The sequence below is a fragment of the Choloepus didactylus genome, chromosome 19, assembly GCF_015220235.1.
Source record: "Choloepus didactylus isolate mChoDid1 chromosome 19, mChoDid1.pri, whole genome shotgun sequence".
Taxonomy (NCBI): domain Eukaryota; kingdom Metazoa; phylum Chordata; class Mammalia; order Pilosa; family Megalonychidae; genus Choloepus; species Choloepus didactylus.
The window spans coordinates 20761370-20781416 of NC_051325.1; the positions used below are offsets into that span (position 1 = coordinate 20761370).

The 20047-nt window shown below is 37.8% G+C and overlaps 1 protein-coding gene across 8 annotated transcripts in view; it reads left to right on the forward strand.

The window, feature by feature from the left end:
* Positions 1 to 20047, forward strand: part of TASP1 (taspase 1) — a 656132-nt gene that overhangs the window by 197989 nt on the left and 438096 nt on the right. For all 8 annotated transcript variants that reach the window (XR_005213130.1, XR_005213131.1, XM_037811849.1 and 5 more), the window contains exon 11: positions 14327 to 14437. Coding sequence is in view for 6 of the 8 variants with exons in the window: in XM_037811849.1 (XP_037667777.1) it covers positions 14327 to 14437 (111 nt within the window). In the remaining 2 variants the exon portion in view is untranslated. The remainder of the gene's footprint in view (positions 1 to 14326; positions 14438 to 20047) is intronic.

Sequence of the window (20047 nt, forward strand, 5' to 3'; positions counted from 1 at the left end):
CAATGTCTTCTTTATGCTCTTCTAGGGTCTTCTTGATTTCCTTTGTCTCCCGTACTATGGTCTCATTGTTCATCTTTAGTTCTTTGAGTAGCTGCTCTAGGTGGTGTGTCTCTTCTGGTCTTTTGATTTGGGTGCTTGGGCTTGGGTTATCCATATCGTCTGTTTTTTTCATATGCTTTATAATTTTCTGTTGTTTTTGGCCTCGTGGCATTTGCTGAACTTGATAGGGTTCTTTTAGGATTTGTAGACCAATTGAAGTCCTTGTCTCTAATTTATCAGATCTACAGCTTCGTGGAGTACACTTTCTCTAACTAACCAGCAGGTGGCATCCACGAGCCACCTGTTCTCCACAAGCCAGTTCTCCCCTGCTTAGCCTTTTTGGTGAGTGGGGGAGTGAGTCTTGTGGGGTCCAATTGGTGTACCAAGCTTACGTGTGTAGTTGGTGTTGCCTGCCCTGTATATGGGGCGTGTTTCTGGGCAGTCAGGGAGGGGGGGTGGCTCTAACAATCAAATCTCCCTGGTGATCCTAGAGTTTTAAAGCTGCTGCAATAGTCTAATCCTTCATTTCAGTCCTGCCACAGTTTGTCTCTGCCACTGACCCACAAGTCCTTGGTATTGGCGTATGGCTCCTGAGACTTGCAAGTGGGCCCCTCTTCCAGGCTGTGCACCACAGGTCCTCTGTTGAGGGTTGACTGTGCTATGTCACAGGTGAGTGCCGTCCCCCCAGGGCAGTTCTGGGCTGCTGGGCTGTGTAGGGAGGCTCCCAGTCTGCTGAAATGATGGCTGAATGGGGCTTTGTTAATTCACACTGCTCCACATTCCCAACTCTGGGACAATCAGCTGAGGTTGCAGGGAAGGCTAATGTCCACGCCCAGTTTTGTGGAGTGTGCCTGTTATTTGAAACACTTCCGTCACACTGGTTTGTCTGGGGCAGCTCTGGGCTATGGGGCTGGCGATGGGCAGGAGTGTTTCCTGTCCACCAGGATGATGGCTGTGAGTGGACACCGCCCTTTTCTTGGGAAGTTGTGGTGTTTAGTGAATTTTCTCAGCCACTGGATTATTGCCTTTTGTCTCAGAGCTCTCTTAGTTCTGCTCTTGACTTGACCTGCCCAAATTGCAAGTCTTTGAAGCTTTCTGTATTGGGCTTCTTAGAGTACTTGTGTTAGAAAAAGAAAAAAGGATTAAAAAAAAAAAAAAAAAAAAAGGGCCCTCCTCAGAGATCTAATGGGTTATTGAAATGCTAAGAGACAAAGCAACCAGGGCCATTAAGGAAAGGTCCACAGGGCTGAGAGATCAGCTTTTCTTCGGGATTTGCATATGCGCCTCAGGGCCTGAGCTCTGCCCTTCCCCTTTCTATGTTCACCAGAACTCCAAAAATCCTCCGCTTTTGTTTTGGAGTTTTTCGTGTTGTTTTTTTTCTATGCCTGTCTCCTCTCTGCTGGGCCGGCTGCTCTCAGATTCTCTGGTGTCTGGTCTCAGTCTATCTATGGTTGGAGTTTGGATCAGTAGAATGAGTTTCCAATAAGGGCTGCCACTGCAGTTCTCCCTTCTCCTTCCCAGAGCTGACAGCCCCTCCTCCCACGGGACTGAGCCTGGCAGGGAGGGGCGCGGGTCCCCTGGCCGCAAAAACTTACAGATTTTGCTGATCTCTGCAGTTCCACGTTTTCATGAGTGTTGTATGAAGTATGCCCAAAGTCAGATTGCTCTGTGGTGTCCAGTCCACGCAGTTCCTGGCTTTCTACGTATTCTCCTGGAGGAGTAACTAAAACATACAGCTCACCAGTCTGCCATCTTGCCCCGCCTCCTTAGGTGGTCTTTTGAGGCTATGTGAAGGCTCAGCTTGCTTTGAAGCAGTAGTCTTCAGAATTGCAGATCAAAGCATAAAATAAACTCCTTTTTAATTCTCTTCTAGGCTCTCAGTGATGATTGTCTGGCTAGCTGGGAACCACCTTGTCCTAATAGAAGGAAAATACAGAGAATAGGAAGGAAAGATACAGGGAAATGATAGAAAATGTTTCTCCTCATAGTGGTTGTTATCTACATTGTAGTATTTATTAAGTGCCTAGGATGTGCCCAACCCCATGCTAAATGCCTTACATCCATTGATCCATTGTGTTTTTTTGTCCTCATATCAACACTAGGTACTTCATACCTCCATTCCCCATTTTACAGCGGAGAAAACTGAGGTTTTAATAAAGAGCCCCAAAGTCTCCCACCAGATTATAGAACTATTCATATTAATCTGTGACCTACAGGGTCTTTTGGCCTTAAGATAGGTGTATATGTGTGTGTGGGGGTCGGGCAGGTAGGGAGAGGGAGGGAGAGATTGAGAGAGGGAAGGAGGGAAGGAGGGAGGAGGGGGAGAGAGAAAGAGAAAGAGAGAAAGGTGTGGGGGAGGAAGTTGGGAGAAGGGGAGCGATATGGAGGGAGGGAATGAGAGAATTAGAATTAAAATTGAATAAATAATAAAACACATAGACTGTTTTCCTGTAAGCAAGACCCTACTGTGTGATGCCGAACTCTTTTGTGATGTGGAGTCAGTGTGTTCACTAGAGAAATGTTGGCATTGTTGGAAACAGTTAAATGAGGGGCAAGTAAAGATATTCTCTCAACTCTCCTAGTTTCTTTCAAGTTTTGCTGTCTTTCTGGATTCTAAACAAACCCGCAGTCATCATAAGGATGGCCTCCCTGAAGTGGTTTCACATGGGCTGAGGAACGTGCTCATTCTTCAGCTGGATAAAAGAGGCCCTTAAATTTGTAAGAATCCATTTTTCAGGCAACATAGAGGATTTATTTTAACTAAATTACTCTCGTTTATTCAAACAAATTAAAAAGAAATTTGGTTATTGGAAGCAATTAAATATATTGTGGGTTTCCCAAAATAACTCAGTTAAAGATCAAACCAGATGATCTTTTTTATGTATTGCTGCTAATGGTGTCTGATGAATACATCTACGTGAATTTATTGGAAATTATAGTTAACGCAACACAGAGTTGCATGTTTTAGCTGGAGGAAGTAGCTAGAACTTGTCATCTTTCAGTTAAACTTCCCTGAGCCACTTTCTTGCACTAGTAAAGAGCTCTCTATTAATATTAAGAATGCATTTGGCCTTAAAAAATACTACTCAGTTACAGTGGCTTAAATGTATGTTTGTTTATTTTGTTTTTAAGTTTCATGGAACAGGGATGTGGGGTGTGGGTGGGAGGGTCACAAGACAGTGGGGACTGGTCAGGCTGCCCAGCGGTGTTGTCTGGAACCCTGGTCTGTCCTTTCTCTCCTACCCTCCTGAGTAAATAGGACTTCATGCTCTGTGTGTCACCCTGTGGTCACAGTGGCTGCTGTGGATTGATAACAGATCACTGTCAGGCTAAGGTGGTAAGATGACCCTGGGTAGCCTGTAGCTTTCTGGTAGGGGAGCTATATGATCTTTGTAGTATGTTCACAGATGATGGAGCCTCTGTCAGCCTAGATTTGTTTCTGAGTGACTACATGGAATAAATCTCCCTGGTGACTCAGATTCGACCTATAATATTAACAAGAATTATATTTTTGTTGTGTTAAACCACTGAGATTCAGGGCTTATTTGTTTTGCAGCCTAGAGTAGCTATTCTGACTGATATACCAGGATGGACTTTTGCCAGACAAATTCAAAGACATGAAGGAAAGTATGGAGGGAAAGAATGGAATGAATTTCAGGAGTAAAGGAATTGATATAATTTGATGAAGCATGGAATTTTAGTTGGAGTAGGGAAGTTAGAGATAGTGAAAAAGCAGGAGAATTAATGGATTGCAGTTTTTGGAGGAATGGAAAAAATTTTGCAGTTGGAGTGCTCAAGGGGATATGCTGGAAAGATAGGAGGGGTGGGAAAGTGTAATTGAGCTCATGGAGAAATTAATATTACTGGTAATGACATAGTCATGGGTAGTTTTTGAGTATCCTGGAGGACAAGATCATTTGAGGAGAGGATATCAGAGTACATAGAATCCAAGATATCCAGAGAATCATCTAGGTAAATATAAAAAATTCGGCAAGAATTATGGCAAGGAGCAGTGCTAGACAGAGTAGATGTGAGCCAGGAGCTAAAGCCTCTAAGGAATGGGTTTGTAGAGGTATATGCTGAAACTGTCTTTATTTACCCTCACTCTAGATGGTAGATTTTTTGTAGATGATCTGCTTTTTCTTTCTGGTTAGTTTTTAAATATTTTCTCTTTGTCTTTGGTTCAGAGCTTCACTATGATATACCTAAGGATGAATTTATTTTTATTCTTCTTTGGAACTCTGTTTGAATCTTCAATTTAACAGTTTACTTATAACTTAAATTCTGGAAAATTCTTATTCTTTAGCTCATCAAATATTAGTGATGTTCCCCTATCCTTTCTCTTCTCTTTCAAATTGCTTGTTAATGTGTTGGACATTCTCATTTTGTGCTCCAGGCTTCTTAATTCCCCATCTTCTATCTCTGGATCATTCTAGGCTGCTTTTTGTTTTTGTTTTCTACAGAAAGTTCTTCCAGTTCTCTCTCCAGCTGCATCTCATGAGGCTTGCTACATTCATTGAGTTTTTAATAACGTTTGTATTTTTACTTTGAGATGTTCCATTTGGTTCCTTGAAAAAATTTGTGCTTTCTTGCCAACCTCACCTCCACTCCTAAATTGCCCGATTTTTAAAAAAATCGTGCTCCATCTTCTTTTATTTCTTTGTATTACATGTTGTTCTATAATAGAACTGTGTAAACTACAACCCAGATATGGCCCATAGTCTGTTTTTGTATGGCCTGTGAGCAAAGAATAATTTTTAAGCTTTTCAACAGTTACTAAAAAAAGGAAAAAGATGTATATGTCAGATCATATATAGCCTGTAAATGCTAAAATATTTATTATCTGACCTTTTCCATAACAAGTTTTCCAACTCCTGTTCTTCTACCTCTACTTCTTGGTTTGTTGATCCTGTTTTTTTTTTTTTTTTTTGCATCTGCTCATTCTCCTTTATGGTTGTACATGTGTGCGTGTTTGTGTGTATGTGTGGTGGTGGGGAGGGGAAGAGGCACTTGTAATGTTTTTATCATGAGTTCATCTTTAGTGTGAGTTGTGAAAGGTTAAGGATCTCCAGAAGAGAGGCAATGTGTTATGATTTTGAAGTCTTTGGGCATGGGGTGCACTGCAACAGAAAGCATGCTAGGAAAGAGTAAGCCGAGGCTGGGCTAAGGAATGGGATGAACTGGAGTTGACCTGGCCATATAGGCTGGCCCTCAGAGGGCTGTGGGAATGTCCAGAGTTTCTGCTGAATCCAAGATTCTCTTCTTAATCCCTGAGGTTGGTCTGCAGGGTACACAATCCAGGGAACTGGCATCTGGCATGGCCAGGATGAAAGTCAGGTGAAAACTCAGTAGCAAGCCAGTAGTCCCACATCTTTGGGGAGGTCTGATGATATGCAGCAGCATATTAACTGTAGGATTTTACCAAATGCCTTTTATTCCTGGAAATTGATCATTGAATTTAGAGGCTTTGATTAGGTTCAACTGTAATTTTTTTTGGTCAGGGAAACACTACTTCATAGATACATCTGCTTGTATCTTTCTGTGATATTAGCAGCCACTGAAGATTGTTGCCTGTATCAGTTATTATGTTAGTTACAAATGTTTATATTCTAATTCTGTTAATTTCTTCTTCATTTATTAACTGGGAACATCTTTAAGGAAACTTCCTTCATAAACTGATGTTACCTTGTACCATTCCCATAAGAAAGAAAGGAATGCTTAATTGTCTCCTTTCATTTATCAGTTTCAGAATAATGAGTTGGTTCCCTATGAATCCTCCAAAGTTGACCAATGCTTTTTAAAACTTAAGTTATGAATTCACTGTGTGTTTCTGTCTATTCAGTTGTCATTCAATTGATGCTAAATAAGTGTGCATTTTTCTAAGTTCTTTTAGAACTTGGTATTTGTCACTTTTCCTAGGTTTTGTGGTTAAGCCTTCATTCTATGTATAATCCATCTTTTTTGCCAAGATCAGAGAACATAAATGTGTACTTACTTGCAATAATAATAAGAAAAAGGAGGATATAATTAAAGATTTATATCTAATATCTGTAAATAAATAATAGAACTGTTTGCCTTTGTATCGCACTTCAGCTATATGGCATCATATTCTAAGAACCCTTGGAATTTTGTGGGTAAAACCACAAAAGTGAAACTTTTCTTTGATTTGGAACCTGCAAGAGAATAAGCTTTTGGTGCTGTGGTTGTTTTGTTAGAGGTGATATATGTCAGAAAATTGAAGTCATAATTTTAAGTTTCTGGGTAAAAAAAATCAGTCATTGGAAAATGCCATATAGTCCTGTATAACAACATAGGAAATAGTCTCCCTGACACACATTGTGTATTTTTGATGTAATGTTAACTTCATGTGGTTTAGCTTTTTGACTTAAGGCATGTGTACATAACCTTCTGAACACTCATTTGGCTTATAATATACCAATTTCCTAACAATTATTATTGTCTCAAAGTATAATGTTTCACTGTTCAACATCAAATATGTGCACAAAGGGAATTAAACTTTATTCCATTTCATGAGCTTAGCACAGTATCTCTACATAGTAAGAGTCAAAAATGATTTCTTTTCTGTTAGTTTTATTGCTGTTTTTCTCCTGATTATAAAAATAATATTGCAAAAATCTAACAAAATAGGGATCACCCATAATCCTGCCCACACAGTTAAAATATATTGTTACGTATCTTTTTCTAAGTAGATATTCACAAAGAGATATTTACATCTTGAAGGATGTTTACACTTTACCAAAAAATACAATAAAGTTATTTCTGGCAAAATATTGCAATTTTTTTTATTGTGAACTTCAACGTATATATGTAACAGTGATAACTTTCAAAGTACAAATTCACAAGTTGTTAGAGAGCAAATTTCAGAGAATGTCATGGGTCACAGTTCCACAACTTCAGTCATTTCCATTATTGTAAAATACACATACAGAAAGGTGTCAACTCTCGATGTACAGCTCAACAAGCAGTTATATAGGTAATTTCAACAATTGCTAAGGGTTGCAGTTTCACAGTCTCAGTCCCTTCCCTATTACGCATTACAAGGTATATACAGAAAGGTGAAGACCTTCAAGGCACAATTCATTGAGCAGCTATAGAACAAATCCCAAAGGATGCTATAGGCTTCAGTTCCACCATGTTGTTTACCTCCTTCTAGCCATTCCAACACCCCAACATCCAAAAATATATATATATATTTAATTATGTAAAGTTTCAGTATTCATAGACCTTTGTTAAATCTTATCTTGTTTGTTGCTACCCCTTCCTCTCACTTAATCTCTCTCCCCATCTTCGGGGGTGTCTAGGCAGTGAACACCCTAACTTGTTCTTATTAAAGAGGGTTTCAGTAGTACGGGGAAGGGGGCTGCATCTGCATGTTGATCTTAAAGAGGCTATTGCCTCTGGGTTGCAGGACTTGTCTGGTATAGGGATACTCTGCTGGATTTAAGTTTTTGAAAGATAAAATTTAGTGAGTGAATCTTTTATAGCATCTCAGATAGGAACCTAGGTATTTTGGGACTACTGTTGGCAAGGGCGTGGAATACTGTGCCCATTTGGGATGTTGTGCTGGAGGTTTCATAAGAGAAACCTTCACAATAGCCTGTTGACTCTATTTGGGATCTCTCAGCCACTGTGACTTCAGCTCATTACCTTTCTTTTTTCCCCCCTTTGGTCAAGTAGACATTTTCAATTCCTCGCTGCCAGGGCCAGGCTCACTCCTGGGAGTCATGTCCCGTGTCACCAGGGAGATTCATTCCCCTGGGAGTCATGTCCCTTTTAGGGGGTGGGGGGTTATTTGCTGAGTTGGGCTTAGAGAGAGAAAGGACACATAGGAGCAACAAAAGAGGTTCCCTAGAGGTGCCTCTTAGGCATAATTTTAGGAGGCCTCAGCCTCCTATTTACAACCCTAAATTTCACAAGAGCAAGCCTCGAGTTTAGGGCCTGATTTATTAAGTAGTGGTTTCCTAACTTCACTTAATGTATATTCTATCCCAAGGTAAATGGTCATTTTTTTGCATTATCTTCACTTTGCTGCACAGTCATCATCACTTTCAACTTTAAACAATTGTGATAACATAATACATCCCAGAGCTCTTATCAGCTGCTAATTATTCATCCCTAGTATTATTGTAGAGTTGTTAAGATATTCTTATTAAATATAGGCTAATACATAATGGGCAGTTTTTCCATATACCACTCTGTTGGTAACGCTCTGCACCAGTCATACCTTATAAGTATATCATGTTAACACTTTTGGGTTACATGCATTTAAACAACCATTTACAAATATGTTCACCTTTGATGCATCACTGGTACTTACAATCCCATTAACTAACCATAGTCACACTTGACCATTCCCATACCATTAAGACCACCCTCATTATTATATCTGTACATATGGATTATCGTTCCCTTTCACTAGCTTCTGTATCTTTAGGTCCCCTATATTCTATACTATAAGAAACTTAATTTACATTTTTTACTGAGTTCACATTGGTGGTAACATACATATTTCTCCTTTTGGGTCTGATTTATTTCACTCAGTATTAAGTCTTCAATGTTCATCCATGTTGTCATATGTTTCACAACTTCATTCCTTCTTTTTCTTCAGTGTCTCTTCAATTAGGTGATTTCTAGTGTATAGGAACATTACTGACTTATGTGCATTAGTCTTGTATCCTGCCACTTTGCTGAGTTTATTAGCTCAAGTAGTTGGGTTGTCGATTTCTCAAGGTTTTCCAAATATAAGATCTTAATCATCTGCAAATAATGACAGTTTTACTTCTTCCTTTCCAATTTGGATGCCTTTTATTTCTTTGTCTTGCCAGATTGCTCTGGCTAGAACTTCTAGGACAATGTTGAATGATAATGGTGACAGCACACATCCTTGTCTCTTTCCTGATCTTAGAGGGAAGGCTTTCTGTCTCTCACCATTGAGTACTATGCTGGCTGTGGGTTTTTCATATATGCCCTTTATCCTACTGAGGAAATTTCCTTCAATTCCTACCTTTTGAAGTGTTGTTATCAAAAACAGGATGCTGAATTTTGTCTTACGCTCTTTCAGCATCTATTGAGATAATTTGAATTTTTCCTTTTTGATTTCCTGATGTGTTGTATTATGTTGTATGATATTTTCAATGTGTGTTTGGATTCTATTTGCAAGAATTTTGTTGAGAATTTTTGCATCTATATTCATTGGGGAGATTGGCCTGTAGTTTTCCTTTCTTGTAGCATGTTTATCTGGTTGTGGTATTAGAGTGATGTTGGCTTCATAAAATTAATTAGGTAGTGTTTCATTTTATTCAATTTTTTGAAAGAGTTTAGGTAGGAATGGTGTCAGTTCTTTTTGGAAAGTTTGGTAGAATTCCCCTGTGAAGCCATCTGCTCCTGGGCTTTTATTTGTAGGAAGCTTTTTGATGACTGATTAAATCTCTTTGCTTGTGATTGGTTTGTTGAAGTCTTCTATTTCTTCTTTGATCAGTCTAGGTTGTTCATGTGTTTCCAGGAAATTATCCATTTCCTCTAAATTCTCTAGTTTATTGGTGTACAGTTGTTCATAGTATCCTCTTATGATATTTTTAATTTCTTCAGAATCCACCAGTAATGTCCCCCCTCTCATTTATTATTTTGTTTAATTGGGTCTTCTCTCTTTTTGACTTCTTAAAGAGCCAGCTTTTGGTTTTATTATTTATTCTCTCTATTGTTTTTTGTTCTCCATATCCTTTATTTCTGCTTTAATCCTTATTTCTTTTCTTCTACTTGCTTTAGGATTAATTTGCTGATCATTTTCTAGCTTCTTCAGTTGTTCCATTAGTTCTTTGATTTTAGTTCCTTCTTCCTTTTTAGCGTATGCATTTAGAGGTATAACTGTCCCCCTCAGTACTGCCTTCACTTCATCCCTTAAGTTTTGATATGTTGTGTTCTCATTTTCATTCATCTTTAGATATTTAGCAATTTCTCTTGCAATTTCTTCTTTGACCCACTGATTGTTTAGGAGTGTGTAGTGTAATCTCCAGATATTTGTGAAGTTCTAGATCTTTGATTATTGACTTCTAGTAGTCAGAGAATGTGCTTTGAATAATTTCAATCTTTTTAAATTTATTGAGGCTTATTTTATGCCCCAGCATATGATCTATCTTCAAGAAATTTCCATAAGCACTAGAGAAGAATGTATGTCCTGCTAATTTGGGATGTAATGCTCTAATATGTCCATTAAGTCTATTTCTTTAATCATGTTTAGGATCTCAGTTTCCTTATTGGTCCTCTGTCTGGTTGGTCTATCTATAGGAGAGTGTGGTGTATTGAATTCTCACACAATTATTGTGGACACATCTATTGCTTCCTTCAGTTTTGCCAATGTTTGTCTCATGTACTCTGGAGCACCTTAATTGGGTGCATAAACATTTATGATTTTTATTTCTTCTTGGTGAATTCTCCCTTTTCTTAGTATATAGTGTCCTTCTTTGCCTCTTATGACCTCCTTGCATTTAAAGTCTATTTTATCTGAAATTAGTATTGCTACCCCGGCTTTCTTTTGGCTGTAGCTTGCATGCAATATTTTTTTCCATCTTTTCACTTTCAATTTCTTTGTGTCTCTGGGTCTAAGATGAGTTTCTTGTAAGCAACATATTGATGATTCATATTTTTTAAACCATTTTGCGAATCTATATCTTTTAATTGGGGAGTTTAATTCATTCACATTCAGTGTTATTACTTTGAAGGCAGTTCTTGAATCAGCCATCTTATCCTTCAGTTTTTATTTGTCAGATATATTTTTTTCCCTATTTCCTTTGGGGTACCCTTACTAAAGCTCTTCAGTTCTGTGCCCTTCTTCAGACCTCTCTCTCTCCTTTCTTTCTTTCTCAGCTGGTAGAGCTCCCTTTAGTATTTCTTGTAGGGCAGGTCTCGTTAACAAATTCTGTCAGCATTTGTTTGTGAAAATTTTAAGCTCTCCCTCAATTTTGAAGGAGAGCTTTGCTCAATAAAGAATTTTTGGCTAGCAGTTTTTCTCTTTCAGGATTTTAAATATGTCATACCACTGCCTTCTCACCTCCGTGGTGCCCGCTGAGTAGTCACTACTTAATCTTAGGTTGTTTCCCTTGTATGTGGTGAATCACTTCTCTCTTGCTGCTTTAAGAAGTTTGTCCTTCTTTTCAGCATTTGACAATCAGATAAGAATGTGTCTAAAGAGAGTGGGTTTATTTGGATTTCTTCTATTTGGAATTCATAGGGCATCTTTGATTTGTGTATTTATGACATTTAGAAGGGGTGGGAAGTTTTCCCCAACAGTGTCTTCCAATTCTTTTCTTAGCACTTTACTGTTCTCTTCTCCTTCTAGAACACCAGTGATTCTTTTATTTGTGTGCTTCATGTTTCCCATCATTTCCCTGAGATTCATTTAAAGTTTTTGGATTTTTTTCACCATTCGTTCTTTTGTGCTTTCACTTTCCATTGCTGTATCTTTGAGTTCACTAATTTGTTCCTCTTCCTCTTCAAATCTGGTGTTATGTGTCTCAAGAATCTTTTTAATTTGATCAAGAATATCTTGTATTTCCATTAAGATCCATTTTTTTTTTTTTTTATTTACTCTTGCAAATTCTTCTTAATGTTCTTCTAGGGTCTTCTTCATGTCCTTTATATCCTGAGCCATGATATTGATGTTTGTGAGTACTTCTTTGATTAATTGCTCCAAGTTCTGTGTCTTCTCTGGTTTTTTAATTTGGGCATTTAGGTTATCCATATTTTCTGGTTTCTTCATATGCTTTATAATTTTCTGTTTTGGGCCTCTTGGCATTTGCTCTTCTTGATAGGGTTCTTTTAGGATATGCAGAATTAGTTGATCATTTATCTATAATTTTGCAGAGCCACAGCTTGGTGGAATGCACTTTCCCTGGCCTACCAGCAGATTGCACTCCTGAGCCACCTCTTATGCTCAAGCCAGTTCTCCCCAACTTTGTCTGTCTACCGACTGGAGGTCCAAACCATGTGGAGGCCCAGTCAGTGCACCAATTTTCTGTGTGCACTGGGGGCTGCCAGCTCTGTGTGTGGGGGTGTGCCCTGTACAGTTTGGCAGGGAGTCCACTCTAGAACACAGTGGTCCTGGCCATTCTGGGGCTGTGGGTGGAGCACTCTGGGGCTTCAGTGCTGCACATCTCACCTTCAGCTCAAATGCCCCCACAGTCCCTCTCTGCAGTGGCTCACGAGTTCCTGGGATTGGGGGAGGGCTCCTGGCAACTTCCGCATGGCACCCCTCCCCCTAGGCTGTGTACACCTTGGGCTTCCATTGAGGATGGGTGGATGCCATCACAAGCCTGCCTAATCCCGAATTCCCTCAAGGAAGCTCTCAGCTGTGGGGCTTTGAAAGGTTTGTCTCCCAGCCAGATGCAAAGGTGACTTCATGGGGTGTGGAAATCTCCTTCCATGCTTGTCTGCCTGCTCCAACCTCTAGTCCCTAGCACAGGGGCTCTTGACTGTGGGCCTGTGAATGGTTATCACCCATGCCAGGTAGTGAGGAGGGTGCCCAGGGAGTGGTAGGCTACTCCCCACCATGCCTTCTGTCAGCTCCAGCCACCCTTTCCCCAGCAGCATTCTGGGCTGAACACTCACCCGTCTTGAATGCAGTCTTTTGATTTCTCCAAGTACACACTCACTATGGGTGAAGTCCCTGCTCAGCCAGTGGAACCCTGGAACTGCTGTTCTGGAGTGCTTTCTGTCCTGTATCTAGTGTTCTTTATGGAGGAGAATTTTGCTCTGTCTCTCCTAGTCCTCCCTCTTGGATCTCTTCCCCCACAATTTTTTTCAACTTTATTTTTCACACTTTTCTTAGCTGAATTTTTGGCAATGAGTGCATATTGTGTATGTATACATAATATATGTTTATATGCATGTGTATGTGTATATATAGTTATATATATGGAGGAGAAGACAGAGGAGGAAAAAGGAAGAGAAGAGAGGGGAGGAAAGTATATATGCATAGAAAATTTCTGAAATGGAAGACACGAACCCACTTAAATACAGATCATTTTTTTTAGGGAGATTTGTTGTTAGTGTCTAATCTGTGTCACAATACATACTAGCTAACCAAAACTGTGCATCAAATCAGATTTAGTGTTGGTTTCAGTTTCATGGACTTAAGAATTTTTATACATTATTTAAAAGAATGTGTTTCACTTAACAGCTGTCAGCATATTTCTTTTGGCTTAGAAACCCTCTTCCTCCATTTACCAGTATATTGGGTGTGTGAATGTGTGTTGATGTGTGCATGGAGATTAAATGACATGAAAAAAAGTTACTTTGTCCCTGGTCCTTTCAGGGAGTCTTAGTGGATCTGGAGATGCTCTTTATTTTGCTGTTGATCTTTGGAGCATAGAGTTGAAGCATTCTTCTCATTAAATGCTTGGATCATTTGATACCCTTTACTTGTTATGTGAATTAATGGAAGAGCCAATTTTCTAATAAACAAACATAATGCCCTTTGCAGGAATCATTTTTAATGGGAAAAAATTCTAATGAAACATCGTAAAGATATTGTGCATCTGCTTCTTTAGTTTCTGCCAAAACTGCTAACATTACTGAAATTACCATATTTTTCATAGAAATCAATTTATCCATCACTGCATATTTCTCCAACCTAACTACTTAAGTGATGCATAAGTGTATTTTAATGCTGGTGAGCCAAGAAGGGTTTTCTTGTGTGGATGAAACACTGAAATTTATTAAGTCCATTCTAGAGCTGTTGATATGCGGTAGACATTTCAGTGAAAAGGAGGTGGGGGGAATTCAGGCTGTCTCTGGCTACCTGGAATTTGACCCTGTGCCCAGTTCTATGGGGTTTTGGAGGGAAAATTGCTAATGGCCAGAGATGTTCACTTACTGGGAGACTAATGCTAAGTGATTGTAATTAAGTAAATAAATTGTAAAACAAGAGTCTTTGGTAATCCACAATGGAAATGAGAGAGAACCCTAGGATATTACTTGGTGGAAAATCTGATTTCCTGTATTATGTAAAGCATTCCTATGAAAAAGAGTTTTCCTTTTATTTTTCTTTGTCTCCTTTTGTGATTAGATAATCATGTATTTCTTTGGTTTCTGCTGAATCTCATTACTAAAATTACCAGATTGCCTATAGAAATCATTTCATCCATCACTGAATTATTCTCCAACAAAACTACTTTCTAAGGGTTGCATAAGTGTGTTTTAATGCTAGTGAGACAAGAACTGCATTTAGGCTGCTTTTCCTCAACTGTTCTTGTTTTCCTTGGGTTTCCAGGATGTGGAGAGCATCTTGTCCGCACCATACTGGCAAGAGAGTGTTCACTTGCTTTGCAAGCTGAAGATGCTCACCAAGCTCTATTGGAGACTATGCAAAACAAATTTATCGGTAAGTAAAACATTAAGAAAATTGCCTTCTTCTAAATATAGATTGCTTCACTAAGATGTAAGCTCTGAGGCATGTACCCCATTTGTATCTCTTGACCCAGCTTCAGGCCTAACTTAGAGTTTGACCCTCAGTTAATATTGGTTGTGGAAAGAAATTCCATTACAAAACGTACAACAGCAAGAAAATTGCTATGTAACTTATCTAATGCACAAGCTGAGAGAAATTGTCCGGGTTTAGAGTGATACAGTAGAATAAAATTCTAGTAAAACAAAATACAAGGGACAACTTCCTTTATAAGTTTTTTATGTTAAAATATGACTTTTTTTCTTTCTTTCTGTTTTTTTTGTTGTTGTTGTTGTTATTGTTTTTAAAGTCAGTTTGTATTCTTGTAGCAAGTGCTACCATGGACAGTTGCATAGGGTTGAGCTGAAACCTGCCTGGGCTCCATTGACCAAGCTAGATAACCTGATTTGAGGCTGCATTCGCCTGGCAGAAGGAATGCCTTTTTCTAATCTGTATAAAGTTTTTGTTTAGCCTAGCACTGGCCATATACATAGCTGTTTTGGGGATTAAAACAGTTTGATTTAGGTTTCCCCATCATTTAAGAAGTGTTTGTTGAGCTCACCATCATGCAAAGACCTGTGAAGTTGTGTAAAAAATATAATTATAAATTAGGAAAATAAGCCTTGAACACGTAGAATAGTGTGAAAGGATATCACAATGTTATGCTGGAGGCTATCCCAACTAGAAAATTAAGGCAGGCTATAACCCAGACAAAAGTGATCAATGAAGGAAGAAATAACCCTAAAAAACTCAAGGGCAGAGAGCAGGGTCTTAGAAATGGCCCTAGAAGGACCTGGGATAAATGTGAAAGGAGGAAGAAGGAAGGAATATGAACAACAGCATGAAAATGGGATTAGGCATGTCAAGGGCTGGAGACCCATATGTGTGTTACCTGGAGGGGAGTATTGCTGACATGGAGTGGGGCTGGATGGGTCAGATGAGGCCGGGTCATAGAGAGCCATAAAATCTCAGTATAGATGGTCCCTAAAACCCCATTCAGCTCCAAAATTCTACTTAATCCACAGTTTATGTTTTAGTTTCCTAGCTGCCAAAACAAGTACCATGCAATGGGTTGGTTTCAACAATGGGAATTTATTGGCTCATGGTTTTGAGGCTAGGAGACATCCAAAATCAAGATGTCATCAAGGCATTGCTTTCTCCAAGAAGACTGGAATTCTGGAACTGGTGGCTGGCAATGTGTGGTCCTTGACTTTTCTGTTACATGGCAGTGCACATGGTGGCCTCTCCTGGCTCCTCCCTTCTCTTTTGGGTTCTGTTGGTGTTCGTCTTGTGGTTGCTCCCTATGGCTTTCTCTCTCTGTGATCTGCCCTATAAGGCCCTCAGTAATAGGATTAAGACCTATCTGATTCAGCTGGGCCACATCTTAATTGAAGTAACTGCATCAAAAGGGTCTATTTACAAGAGTTCCCATCCACAGGAATGGGTTAAATTTAAGGACATGTTTTTCCTGGGGTATATAGTTCTAAACCACCACAGTTGATTTCACAGGCCAGTCATAACTATTTGTGTGAAAGTACAGTTGTGAATCAAATTAGTCATAAATAATTAGAACTATTAATGGTGGATCCTAAGTTCCTATTTGAAGTAATTTGGTTGATATCTTTTCAGGTGGCAATTGAGGTAAGCTTGCTACCACTTTCTTGATATTTCATGATATTCTTCCTTTCTTGCTTCCTTTTTTTTCTTTTTTTTAATGATTTGTATAAATAATGTTTCTAGAGATTCTCATTTCCATTCACTTTAAGTCCCACGTGTCTTATCAGGAAACTACTGCTAACAGTTTGGTGTGTTTCCTTATAGTCTCATTCTCTCCGTGTGTGTATGCATGCATGCATGCATGTTGTCTGCCTATCATCTGTCTATCTAAATTTTAAACAATAAAAATTATAGAAGCAATTTCTAATATGTTGTTTTGCAACATGCTTTTCACTTAACATATCTTGGTTCTCTTAATGTCAGAATATATAGATTTATAGCTAGATATTCCATGGTTTCATAATTTATTCATTTCCCTACTGAGAGAGTTTTAAGTTGTATGTGATTTTTGTCTGTATCATTTTACCATGTGTGAATGCCTATTTCTCTACACCCTTGTCGACAAGGCTTATTATCAGATTTTTTAAAAATATCAAAATCATGGATGAAAAAATAGTTTCTAGTTTTAATTTGTCTTTTCCTGACTACAAATAAGGTTGAGCAGCTTTTCACATAAAACTTGACCTTTTGTATTTTTTCTGTGATTTATCTGCTCATATCATTTACACATTTTTTCTTTTGTACTGTTGGGTGATTTCCTTTTAATTGGCATTCAGCTTTTATTAATGATAAAATTACTTCAAATAAAAGGTTCCAAAAAGGTATAGCGATAACCATCTGCAAAGAATTTAAAAATAATCCTAAATCTCTTTTTTTGATTGATGGTATATTTAGTGTCCGCAGCCCTTCCCCACCAGGAAGGGGATTTCTTTAGTTACTAATTTTACAGCTATGATTCATAATATTTGTTTTTAAGTATTTTTTTCTAAAGTAGTCAGGGCCTTATTAGAATAAAGTTTTTTTCTATTTCTTTACAATTTGAAAGAAACCCTGAATTATCTTAAATTTAGGGTTCTTTAAAAATCTATTTTTGATAAATGCAACTTTAATGCCATAGAACCAAATAAAGTGAAATTGAGAGATGTTTTGAAGATTGAAATATTTTTGTTTCCACTTGCATTACCATTATGCCAAGATCCAGAGCTTTGGTTTGACTTAAAAAGGAAGCATAAAAGAGAATGAAAAAAAAGAGAGAGAATGCATTTTAAAAAAAACAAAAAAACAAAACCACTGTTTGTGTAACATACAAAACCCATAAAAATGGGTTCTGTAAAAATAGTGCCTTAGTAATACTTCATGCTAACCAGCTGATTATAGATAGACCGAATATTTAGTTAAGTAGGGAAAAGGAATAATAGATTTCCTTTTTAGTTGTGCTTTTCAGATGATTACACACCCATACACATATAAAAGCTACTGCAGTGATTCAGATGTGACTTTTTCCTATTCATGTTTATTTTTGAAAGATCTTGGTTTCATGAATTATTCTTTTTTCATGAAAATTGTGGCTGCATATGTGGTATGTGAACTTCAGGGTGGTATTATAGCTTCCTGCCCAGTTTGTAACAAGTAAGGTCACAGTACATTTTTTCAGTTGGTTTTCACTTACTACTAAATATAATGGTTGATAAAATGTTATCCGTAAAAAAAAAAAAAAAAAAAATCACTTTTTTCTTCTTTTCTTTGAATTTCTGAACTAAGTTATTAGTATAATCAATATATAATTTATGTGACTATTGTTGAAACATTCCATGTGGTTTATACTGTGATATAAAACAAATTATTTTTGCTCCATGTTCTTTTATTCCTTTGCTGAGATGTTCTTACACTTTAATTGACATCGTAAGTTTACTGTGAAGTGCAGAATGCCGTCAACAACTGAGATAGACAGGAGTTCCTTCTTGTTATTTTCTGCCAAATGGAGATGTTATATTCAATAAATATTTTCTTTTAATGACTAGATTCTTAGCTAAAATCCCAACACTTCTTGAGTATTAGTTTTCACAGGAAGAACAAAAATATATTGTTATTGCATAATTTAATATCCTATCTGAGATCATCAACCATGCTTCATGAATTCTTCATAATTCAGAAAACTTTAAAAATAAAGTGTCCTCTCCTCCAGTGCATTTTTTCCTGTTGCATTATTCTTCCTTATTTTTTTAAATGTAATTTTATTGAGATACATTCACACACCATACAATCCATCCAAAATATGTAATCATTGGCTCACAGTATCATCACATAGTTGTACGCTCATCACTTAGTCAGTTTTAGAACATTTTCATTACTCCAGGAAGCAGAAAAAAGAAAAAAGAGAAAAAAAAATATCCTGTATGCCTTATCCTCCCCATCATTGATTCCTAGCATTGGTGCAGTACCTTTGTTACCGTTGATGAGAGAATATTAAGATATTACTGTTAAATATAGTCCATAGCTTGCAGTAGGTGCATTGTTTCCCAGATATCACTCTATTATTAACTCCTTGTAATAGTTTCATACATTTGTTCTAGATAATGGAGGAAAATTTTAATATTTATACTGTTAATCACAGTCATTGTCCACCACAAGATTTACTGAATTACACAGTCACATGTTTTAACCTCTGGCTTTCCTCTGTTGATATATATGATTTTAAACTTCCCCTATCAGCCACACTCACACACAATTCAGCACTGTTAATTTACCCACAATAATTTGCTACCATTGCCTCTATCCATTTCCACTCATTTAAATTTAACCTAGTTAAAAATTCTGCACATCTTAAACTGCTTCCCATTCTCTAGCCTAATTCCATCTGCTGGTAACCTATATTCTAGATTCCATGTCCATGAGTTTACATATTATAATTAGTTCATATTAGTGATATCAGACAATATTTCTCCTTTTTTGTCTGACTTATTTCACTCAACATAATGCCCTCAGGTTAATTTCATCCATGCTGTCACATGCTTTAGGACATCATTCCCTGTTACTGCTGAATACTATTCTATTGTATGTATATACCACATTTTGTTTATCTGTTCATCAGTTGATGGACAATTGGACTGTTTCCATCTCTTGGCAATTGTGAATAATGCCACTATGAACATCGGTGTGCAAATGTCTTTTTGTGTCCCAGCTTTCATTGGGGCATATACCGAGTAGCGAGATTGTTGGATCATAGGGCAACTCTGTTCTTAGCATTCTGAGGAACTGCCAGACTGTCTTCCACAGAGGCTGTACCATTTTACATTCCCACCAGCAAAAGTTTCTCTTCCTCCACATCCTCTCTAACTCTTGTAGTTTCCTGTTTATTTAATAGTGGCCATTCTAATAGGGGTGAAATGATATCTCATGGTTTTGATCTGTATTTCCCTAGCTAGTGAAGATAAGCATCTTTTCATGTGCTTTTTAGCCATTTGTATTTCCTCTTTGGAAAAATGTCTATTCATTTCTTTTGCCCATTTTAGATCGAGTTATTTGTTTTTTTATTGTTGAGTTGTAAGATTTCTTTGTATATTCTAGATATCAAACTCTTATCAGATACGTGGTTTCCAAATATTTTTTCCCATTGAGTCTGCTGCTTTTTTTACCTTTTTGGCAAAGTCCTTTGAAGCACAGAAATTTTCCTTTTTGAGGAGATCCCTTTTATCTATTTTTACTTTTGTTGCTTGTGCACTGGATATAAGGTCTAAGAAACCACTGCATATTACTAGATCTCAGAGAAGTTTCCTTGTGTTTTCTTCTAGGAGTTTTGTGGTATTGGCTGTTAGATTTAGGTCTTTGATCCATTTTGACTTAATTTTTGTATTGGGAGTGAGATAGAGGTTCTCTTTCGTTCTTTTGAAATGGATATCCAGTTCTCCTAGCACCATTTATTGAAGAATCTGTTCTGTCCACTTGAGTGGACTTGAAAGCCTTGCCAAAAATCAATTGTCCATAGATGTG